This window comes from Neopelma chrysocephalum, unplaced genomic scaffold, assembly GCF_003984885.1.
Source record: "Neopelma chrysocephalum unplaced genomic scaffold, ASM398488v2 Primary Assembly neopelma1_76, whole genome shotgun sequence".
Classification (NCBI taxonomy): domain Eukaryota; kingdom Metazoa; phylum Chordata; class Aves; order Passeriformes; family Pipridae; genus Neopelma; species Neopelma chrysocephalum.
The window spans coordinates 1,917,857-1,928,524 of record NW_020897737.1 but is presented as its reverse complement, the minus strand read 5'-3'; the positions used below and the strand labels follow the sequence as shown (position 1 = coordinate 1,928,524).

General features: G+C 35.7%; 1 protein-coding gene across 1 annotated transcript in view; it reads right to left on the bottom strand.

Annotated features, from left to right (window-relative positions):
- Nucleotides 1–5,995: 5,995 nt before the first annotated feature.
- The window catches only part of SYAP1 (synapse associated protein 1), a 15,642-nt gene continuing 10,969 nt past the window's right edge, over nt 5,996–10,668 (bottom strand). Inside the window, exons 7-9 of the mRNA XM_027689025.1 lie at nt 9,619–9,677; nt 8,484–8,631; nt 5,996–7,004 (exon numbers count right to left, since the gene is read on the bottom strand). Of these exons, the coding sequence (XP_027544826.1) occupies nt 6,877–7,004; nt 8,484–8,631; nt 9,619–9,677 (335 nt within the window). The 3' untranslated portion in view covers nt 5,996–6,876. The remainder of the gene's footprint in view (nt 7,005–8,483; nt 8,632–9,618; nt 9,678–10,668) is intronic.

Here is a 10,668-nt window from a genome sequence, read left to right as displayed (position 1 = left end):
GATCTTTAGATGGGGATTTTGTTCCACAAAATAACACTTGTTCTTTTACAAACATGCATAATACTGGTATGATTCTTGGAAAAAGAAAGAAGATCCCTCCTCTTCCCCAGCAGAATTTTGATGTTTTGGGATTTTCCCCATGCATCCCTTCCATTAGAGAGTAGCAAGAGATCCATTCAAATATGTTCTGTTTGATCCCAGGTTGGCTCATGCAATCCTTAAATAGGGCTTTAACATTACTTTTAATTTCTCCCAAGCATTACTTGAAAGTATATATATGTAGCAAAATATAAATTACTTCTGTACTCTCCTCCTTTCAGGCACTTTTTGGCATAGAAGGAAGATTAATTAAAAATCTGAGCTACTTTGAGAGAGAATGGAATAAAGACACACAGAGCTGTTGCTGGCTGTAAGCCTTTACTGTAATAAAATTCATTGTGAGGCCTATTTTGGTGAGTCTGGGTGCCAGGGAGGTTAGCATACATTATGCAGCAGAAGCAAACACGAGGCCATTCTGTCAAGGGGGAGTTTTCTTCAAAAACTATCAGATGTGAGAGAATATATTTCCAGCAGTAATTCTTTTCACACATGAACTGTCTGAGTTCTGATACAGTGACACAGATCAATTATAATTGTTTTGTGAAGAAAGAGACTCTTCCTGGTAAGTCAGTTTTCTAGAAGGTTCAGGTTTTTTTGAGGATAGCTGATGAAGGCACAGTGAGAGACGTACCATCAGCTTCACAACTCAGACACAGATCTCTGGTGCACTGGTTGCCTGCTGTGCTGTGGTCCTCTCAAGAACACACATGTGAAATTGAATGAAAAAAAATTACGTTTAGTATCTTCAATTACCTTTATGGTGCTATCCCTCTGTCTCTTTTTGTGTTTCTGTGAACTGCTTTCCCTCAAAAATGCACTTACCAGCGAAGTGCATGTCAACAGTACTGAAATTTGTATTCCACTCCCGCAAGTAAGTACATGTACTGAGAGGAGGTTGAGAACATATTTTCAGTTGTGCCCTGTTAATGACCTTGCTGGAGATTGCTTGTGCAATCCTACACACTAGGAGCTGCCAAGTAGGTGTTCCACCCAACTGGCCATTGCCAAGAAGGTGGAGTGGTCTCATGTTTTGACAAGCAAGAAGCTGAAATTTTAGGAAAATAAGTTCTTTTTAATTATTATTTAAGATATAGTAAAAATCTTTAGTCATCAACTTTTTACAAATTTTTTGGGTAGTCTATTTTTATGGACTACATCCAGGTTACATGGTTATCACCATACTCAAGAGTAGTCTGACTTCATGAACCCTGTACATGTGTCAGCCAGTCTGACACCTCTCTTGGATACTTCACCACCTTCACTGGGGGGGTGGATGACAACTCCCAGGCAACTGGGTGAAAAATGAGTTCCTTCATTATGTTTTAATCAGATTAGTAAGGTGAAAACTAGAACTAGATGCTCAAACCTCTAAACAATGACAATTGAGCAACTGTGAAATAAAGATACTATTTCTTTTCTTACATGCCATGCAGTCAGGGAACTACTGAAATGCAGTAACAAATTGTCCTTTTCCCATGATTATTATGATAATTGCTTTTACTGGAAGTTTGAAGAAGCTCTGGACTACTAGAATTTTTCTTGGAACACTTCCCTCCTGGTGAAACCATAACACTGAGTAGGAACAGTAATTCTTCCAATGGAACTTCTCACAGAATGACTAATCAAAAATTAAAATGAAGGCAGGAAGAGAAAAAGCAAACAAACCAAAGATGCAACTCAAATCACCACTCTTCTACTTCACAGGATTCTAAAATTCAATGATGGCTACTAGGGAAATTGCCTGGAGCCCGATGTAGACAATACTGGAAACATGCTTGGCTGAACATACCATGTAGCTATAAATAAAACCAAACGAGATGCCAGGGTACATGTGGAATGGGATGAGGAGCAATACAGAAAATGAAAGATGTGTCAGCTGGGTGGTGCTTTCTCTTACATGCATGATACATGTCACACATCCCTCCCAGAAAATGAACTCCGAAGGTGAATGAGCTCTAAGGAAAGTTGCCACAAATTTTGAGGTATATGGAAAAATGCCCCCCTTAAAATATGATATTAAAATATCCTATCCTCTCCTTTTCTCCCAGTATCACTCTTACAGCAGCACCTTTCATCCACCCAACACACGACGGTCCTGAAAGTCTTGTTACACATGATACAGGATGAAAGGCAGTGATGATACAGCTCATCCAAAACTGTTTGATGTTTAAATTGCAGGCATCAAAGTCATGAATGGGCATAAGGCCATCATTAAAACATTTCTGAAGTAAGTGGGACAAGAAGCTGGGTATAATCAATTCATTTTCTGGCCATTATTTCACTGTGAGGTAAATGGGGCTCGTTTCTCCTTGGGAAGGAGAGGAAATGCAGAAAAGCAGTGGTTTTATCTGGCTCTGAAACCTGCACACTTCCACTGTATGGAAACCATAGCCAAGAGAACAAATAAATAAAAGCAACCGCATAATTAAAGTTTTGTGTGTGCATACAAGTAAAAAAATTCCACACTAAGCACGGTTTTCTTTAGAGCATCATGTATCAAAGCATGCATGTCTTCATTCTTCTAATTTTATATATTACCCTGAACTAAATGCATTTTTCTTCTGTCTTTCCCTACTTTGCCAAAATCACAGAGACAAAAAACCCTATCTGCCCATGTAGTTTTGAATTAAGCATACCTTCCAAGTTTATCTGCAGAGGTTTGTCATAGATTCATGAATTCCTGAACTAGCAAAGGAAAACAAACGTGCCTAACCTGTGCCATAATGAAAACCAGGCTTTTAGGAAACAAAGCAAGTGATTTCATTTTTACAGATAATTTCTACAGAGTGCTGTCTCATTAAAAATGATAGTGTGACAAACTAATGCTAATTATTTTGGTTGCTCCTTGTCTCACAATGGTATCTAGTTAAAAGTAACAGCTGAACAGGAAAAGTACATTATCATTAATATTTTTAAATGTATTTAGACACATTAATAAATGTGGGTTTGCATATATATACATCCTCTTTATATATATATAAAAAATACTGGGCTATACTGAGAACAAAATGAAGCTATGCATGTCTTCTGATGTTTTTGCAGAAATTGTTGTTTTCTCCAATAGTTAATTTTAAGATATACAAAGAAAATATAGCAAGACATTAATTGACTGTTACTTGCCATTTTGTTTAAAAAAACTGGAATGATGATCTAACAACCCCCTCCACCCCCCAAGAGACCCCAAACAAAGGGGGGTTTCAAACAAAGGAAAAATAGCATTGAAAATGAGTATTTGGAAGAAAAATCTACTAACGGGTAACAGTATTTAGGGGTAGGCTACTGCACTGTTGTTACAGATATATCAGTCAGCACTTACTGAGACAGAGTATCAGGCCAGACAATTAATCTTCTAAACGCCTGCTGAATTGAAATCCAGATCATTATCAGGGTGGTTCTTCACACTGGAACAGTACAACACTCCAGACACAGCCCATGGACCGAGGGCCAAGTGTGGCTGCTACTGCTTGGCAGTGCACTGAGAAGTAACCGGACACACTTTGTTCCTTTCTACGCAACAGCTATTGCAAAGTAAAGGTCAATAATGTGTAAGGGGCCGACAGTTCAAGGGTGCATCTCACAGTCTGGTGACAGGCTCCTGCACATGCGGTTATTCTTTAAATGCATGAGGTTAAAATTGACGTCCTGCGCTTCAGTACTACATACACCACCCACCAAGCAAACACCAAGATCACCAAACAGCAAGGAGGAAAAAAAGTACTGAAGAAACAAACTAAAGATTCCAAAGTTTACTAAAACAATGCAGGTTAACTGTGATAAGAGAACAGCTGTAAGTGATTGAATAAAAATGTAAGGGAACTTTTCACTACACTTTTCTTATTCCAGGATTTTACAATCTTTCCTCTTCCTCATCCTCCAAAAAAATTACTAAATAAAAAAATTCCATATAGGTATTAACTTATACCAACTGGACTAGTAATTTAATAGCTGAAGAGGATTCTTCAGTGCACAGAAGATCTGGAGATGTTGGCATCTCAGAAGAAAGCTGTATCACTATTCTAAGCTAACCTACATGATTCCGGGGTAATCTTTTCCCTGTTTCTAAAACGTTAATTCCAAAATTTGCAAGTTCAACTTCTTCTAAGAAAACTTGTTAACAATCTTTTTGATTGTTTGCTTCTCCTCAATGTTTTAAACAACTGCACTTTCTGTCACATTGTATCCACAGGATGGTGTGATTTACATTAATTCTTAGTTTCTTTTCATTTTGTCATTGATTTCATACTGTTGTGTTGCTGGATTTTAGCATCTGCACCATCCCAGTGCTTGGAATGATGCTATTAAGAAAACATCAACACACTCGCTTATATACTATATGTATATATACTATTATGACACATTTGGGCTACAAAGGCATACAAAATTCACAGAGAATGTGAAGAAGTCTACCTGTGTTCATCTCATGTGACAAGTGGAATGCAGACACTTTCCGTCTTTCCATGCAGAGTAAGAACTGCTAGGCACTTGTAGCACCTACCTAAATGAAAAGCATAGGGCAGGCCTGAAAACTGCAGAATTACACAAAACTTACTCCAGTTTTACAGGTTAAAACCAGATATGCATATTGGAAAATATTAATATGATATTTGATAAGAGCCTTTAAATATCAGAGTTCTAGTCAGATTCAGCCTTGCTACATTATTGCCTGTTTAAATGTAAATTCAAATAGTGGGTTGGTTTATTTTTTTTCATAGACATGCTTTTCATGGAACTTGGAAAACAAAGGTTTTATATGTAGGAACCATCTTTCATGAGAGATTGAACCACTATATAGGTTATGCTTACATGAAAACAAACATAAGGCTTTATATACAAACCCCATGCAAATAAGGTAATAATACATCTGAAAACACTAGGAATGATCAGGCTTATTTTTAAGAAAGCGGACATTTGGAGCACTGAAGATTGGCATTTGGAGATTTTGAACTCTTAGTCATCCAGGGAAGGCTTGCCACTCTCAGAATAGAACTGCCCATCTTTTCAGAAGGTGTTGTGTCAAACTGTACAGTAGACAGATCTTAATATCTCCAGCTTAAATCTATAAGCAGTTGAATTTGTCAAGAGTAACCATTAAGCTGCGAATAGTCTCATTTTTATGAGCGTAACAGATTTGACTTTCGTGGTCTTTAATTAATCCTAGATATAAAAAGCTTCTTAAGTAACTCTTATTTACCATGACATATCTCACATCTGTTTACTAAGTGAAAAACACTATAAAAATACAAATTCTGCATAAAATGGTTTGTAGTTGAGAAAGTGCATGGCAATAAACTAATTTGAGAAGCCAAATATATGCAGGTTTAAAACAATTCCTTTTGTATAATGAGAAATACAGGAGAGCTTTCTGTCCAAGTTGCTAATGGAGACAATTTTAAATAGACCTTTCTTGCGGTAACAGCAGTTAAAACTACTTAGCTCTTTTCAATTCCCACGGGATGAATATTGACTGAGTAATTACAGCTATAATCTTTTTCAGTCTCTTTACAAAAGTTTTCTGCAGAATTATGTCATTAAGACAGAGCTTACTGTATGTAACATGCCTATAATTCAATTGTGCTTAATGGCTCCAACCTACTTAATTTTACCCATTTTCCTTTGTATTTGGAATTTCGTGAATGTTTTGTCACAGAAGTTTATGAAACGTGACAAATAGAACATCAAATTTTCATTTATATATATGAAGATACTGACTTAATGGTAAAACTACAGGAAACATCTAGATGCCTATGAAGAATCAAAAATCTTTTAGAGAAAACCCCCTGTTTTTTAATTTAAATTCCACGTCTTAAGCACTGTGACAATGTATATTTTTGAAATCTGTGTAAGTCTGAAGTATGCTTGCCCCTCACTCTGCCCTCCTTCCAAATAAAAGAGACAATTTTATACATATCTACAGTATTTAATAAAGGTGTCCAAACCAGCAAAAGTTTTTACATAAATGTTTCAGCACTTAAAGAGGAACATTTAATTTGCTCTCAGCTCAGACAGCAAAATTAAATGGAAACATAACAGCCTTCTGCAGAGAGAATACATTAAACTATTTCTCTCTGTGGGGAAAGGCAATATCTTAATATGATGATTTAACAAAAACAAATTTAATTCAAGCAGTTAATAATTCTATCCTTATTTAAATGCTTAAATGTTTGCCACCTGACTGATAAATAATCAGCTTCTTTTGGAGTCTGCATTAGTATTTTTTAACAAATCATTGAAAGTTATTCAATAGGGTTTTCTACAAATTGATTTGCTACATACATTAAGGAAGTTAAATACACATGAAAGCTACCAGCTACAAGTACCTCAAAATAATACACATTTACAGATTATACAGGGATCAGAGTGCAAATGTCAAGAGAGAATTGTTTTCAAGGACTAAGTTACTTACAACATCCATTTTTACATCCTAAACAGAAGGCTGTAGACAAAAAAAAATTTGATTCTTATGTTTAGAAATCTCTTTGAAGAGCTTCTTGACCACCTAAAAACATGAACTGTTGCTTCATGTATTAATGTTATCACTTTTAATTATGGCATATAACTTGCAGTGTCTGCCTCCTCTTTTTTTCTTTTGAAGAATATAGAAGTTCAGAAACTGCTCATATAAAGAACAGAAATACTGGTTGTATTCCCATATGGAATTATAATGATTTTAGATTCTTTTATGTCTTTTGAAGATATTTCTGTAAGCAAAATATGAAAGCAGAAATCCATGTCAGTCTTCAGAAAAAGCTTTGGGTTATAGTAATTTTGTGAAAAAGCTTAATTTTCTTCTTGCAGCATTTCTTCTATTTCTTTATCCCAGTTTTCATCACGCTTTTCCGATTCTGTCACCACCTCATACTCTTGAAGCTCTTGTTGTAATTCCTTCTCCCAATCAGCAGTTTCTTCTACAAGAGATAAATAATGTGTAAGAATTTAATTGATAATATAGAATGTTGCTTATTATTATAAAAGCAGATGAATTTGCAGTGCACCTCTCTTGTATTTCCTAAACTTTATTGACAATTCTCCTTAAAAACTAAAGAAACTTCAAGATCAGAAATTTCACCTTCTTATTGATCACAAGTAGGAATTAAGTAATATACAAGTCTATATTCCTATGTGCATACTATAATAAAGATCTAAAAAGCAAATACATAGCTAAGTCGTTATAAGCATCCCTTTGCAACATCATTTCCTACAGTCTTTCAGTCTGCTATCAACTGAATCAAGTTTGCACTTTTAAATCTCCATAAAATATGAAGTTCATTAATGTGTTTATATACTGTTATGAAAAAAAACGAAGATCAAATACTGTGGCTAATTTAAAACAAAGAAGCAGGTAAGCTCATTTAATCAGGGTTAAAGGTAATCATATTTCATACTTCAGGGCAAAAAATGAGTCAGAAGGCATTACAGTGTTACTAATCTCTGTTTTAATTAGCTCTACCTATCATAGGCAAGAGTGTGGGGGAGGAGATGGGTGTTTGATGTGTTACATGTTGGTTAGTGCTTCAGCCTAGATACAAAGGTACGCAATTCCATAGTCCAAGTCAGTAAGGCCAGCTGAGATTTCTCTGAACAAATAACACATTAATGACTTACTGAAACACTTTCATCAAAGAAATAGATGCAAGAATCTGATTTTACTCATAACAATTCCTCAAGCTTGGCTACGTATTGGAAAAAAATAATTCAGAAAACAATGATTCAGAAACATCCACAGCACATTGTAAGATGAATTCTGAAAATTGTGGTGAATTACCTGATAAGCATCTACATACACAAGTGTCTTCATAGTAAATTGTTCATTGTATATGGCCAGAGTCCGATCATCACAGACTGTTTTTTATGCTCTTTACACTAATATTAGTTCTTCTGAATTGTTTTAAGTATAAGCTCCATCTAATTTCTTCTCATCATTCTCAGAACTCTTTGTTAAAATTTAAGTGTTCCAAATGCCTCTAAACCTTCTAGAGCAGAGGCCTCTGCAAGCTCCTAGTCTGGTGCAAAATTTAAAGGAAACAAAAAACTGTACGCATAAGAACCAATGAAAGAGAAGGCAGGGAAAGGAGGAGATACACAGGAAAAAATGCCCCATACTCACTTTCATGGAAGAGCGACCTAAAATTTCTTAGGTGCTTTGGATTTAAACCCCTCATAGCTAACATTCTGTGTAAGACATGGTTTGATCATGGTGAAAATTATAATTAATTTCTGCAATCTCTCATTGCATACACTTTGAAAAATTTGCTAAATTCTCATTTCATACACTTTGAAGAAACTGTCACAAATCTACTTCTCTAAATTGAATTACTTTTTTTTTTTTTAAATCAGCCTTTCCTAGAATTGCTCTACTTAAGACGCAGAGGTAATAATAGCTTTACCTTCTACTATTGAAGTCTCTTCTTTCTTTTTGTCTAGCACTAGTTGTTCCATTTCTTTTCTTAGGTCTTCCTGATTCAGATTACAGGCATCAAAAGCATCACTCACAAATTCTGATACTCCTGGACTTGTGGAAATCTCTTCCTCATCCTGCAACAAGACAGTTTAGTATAAACTTATCCAGACAGGGGAAGAAATGTCACCAATACATATTTCCACTCATGTGGCTGCTTTTAAATAGAGTCAGCAAAATCCAAAGCAAATGCGTTTTTCTGACAACTATTTTTCTTTATGGGATACTTTTCTTTAAGAGTATTTTTGTACAGACAAAAATGTTAGATAGTTGTACTGAAAATGATCTGCTTTACATCCTAGGCTGCCTTTTGTGTTCGCTTAACAACTTTAATTCTGTTTTTGTAATCTTCAGAAACAATAAAAAACTCATAAGTAGTTTACAACAGGACCTAAGATTAACACTAAAAATTTGACCACAATTCAGTAACAGTTTTCTACACAGGAATAAGATTAAGAGAGGATTGTTCTTTAGAAATCTTTGTAGCTTAATTTAGTCCTCTGCATATTATTGGCAAGTGAATGCACAGCTCTGCTTCTGCCAAGAGTGTACTCTGGCACTGATTTTACAATCCAGAAATTAACAAGGGTCATTACATGCCTATGGTACAGGTTTCTGCAGTATCAAGTGAAAGTGCAATAAAACAATGTTGCTATTGCAATGCATCATTTAGATTTCCTATACTCCAGCCTGACCACTTCTGAAGAGTTGGACAGAACATGGCACATAAGTACATTTTTATGAAGGTACTCCTCATGTCTAAATACAATGCTAACCTTCTACTACAAACATTTTGGAAATGTCACTCTTGGGAGGAAAAACATATTATAACGTGCAAGATACTAATGAAAGCATTCTTCAGATAAATTACTGTTTCTTCTAATGAAAATCAGTTTCAAGATTATATGCTAAAAATTATCACAGCAAAAGAGCAGCAGGTTAGGACTGTCAGATACTATATTATTATGGTTTCACAGCCAAACTTACTCAAAAGGATGCATAATTACCTACTAAGGAACAGCTTCACATATTAAATACCAGATAAAATATACCAGCATTTTTACCTCTTGAGATTTTATTTGAGGCTTTATTGCAACAGGTGGTGTTTTCGGCCGTACTGTTTCTATCAAGGGGGAGACAAAAAAAGGTAGATTACATTTAAATATGTAAAAATATCATTTAATCTGTATGTCTATTAAATATACAGGGAAATATTCCATTTTAAGATTTGAGGAATCCTGGTGGTTAAAGGCTGAATTCAACCATAGGTGAAGCATTTGAAACAACAAAATGGAAGAGAAGCAATTTACTTCTTAATTAAGACAAATTTAGCAAACTATTTCCTCAATATGACTCCAAAGTTAAAAGACAGGAACACCTCTGACACTCAAAAGGATCCAAAAAACCACGCAGATAGGAGCAGTTGGGAATCTGACAGAATGTCTTCTATAAAACACTTACAGATGGCACCACATGCCACAAGATCTTTCAAGTTACAAATAAGTAGACTTGGTCATGAAATTCAGTTAATGTCTACCCCAGAAGTTCCCAAACTCCCCTGGCTGGGTACTACTACTACTGACATGGTAAAGGAAGTAATTGAAAAACATAAACCATAGAAGCTGGTCCAAATGTCCTAAGAAATTTTGCTGTGCATTCTGTATTTAGTAGCATGGTGCTAGAAGACAATGACTGTTTACAAGCAAGGATACATCATCTTCCTGGAAGGTAAAGGAACACCCCAACTTTCTTCCTTGTGCAACTATCAGGGTAGAGTTACAAAACCGAGCCAGGCGGCTGCAAGAACAATTAACATACAGGGCAAGTTATGGTAGCGATGGACTGCTTGCTTAGCAGTTCTGCTTGTTTAAATATGCAAAGCAGCTCTGAGCTTGCAGCTCTGCTTCCGGCAGTGCGCCCAGGTGGACCCCTCCTGCTAACTCAGCAATTTCAGAACGGGGAATTTCTTTATGTTTAGTTTTTAAAATTAAGATCAGTTTTAATTAAAATAATTTCCTAATTGGTAGCTATCACTGCTTTCACAGCTCATCTGCTTAATGCCCACTGCTCTGTCCCATCCTCTCTCTTACACTAGAATGTGGAACGTCTTCCAT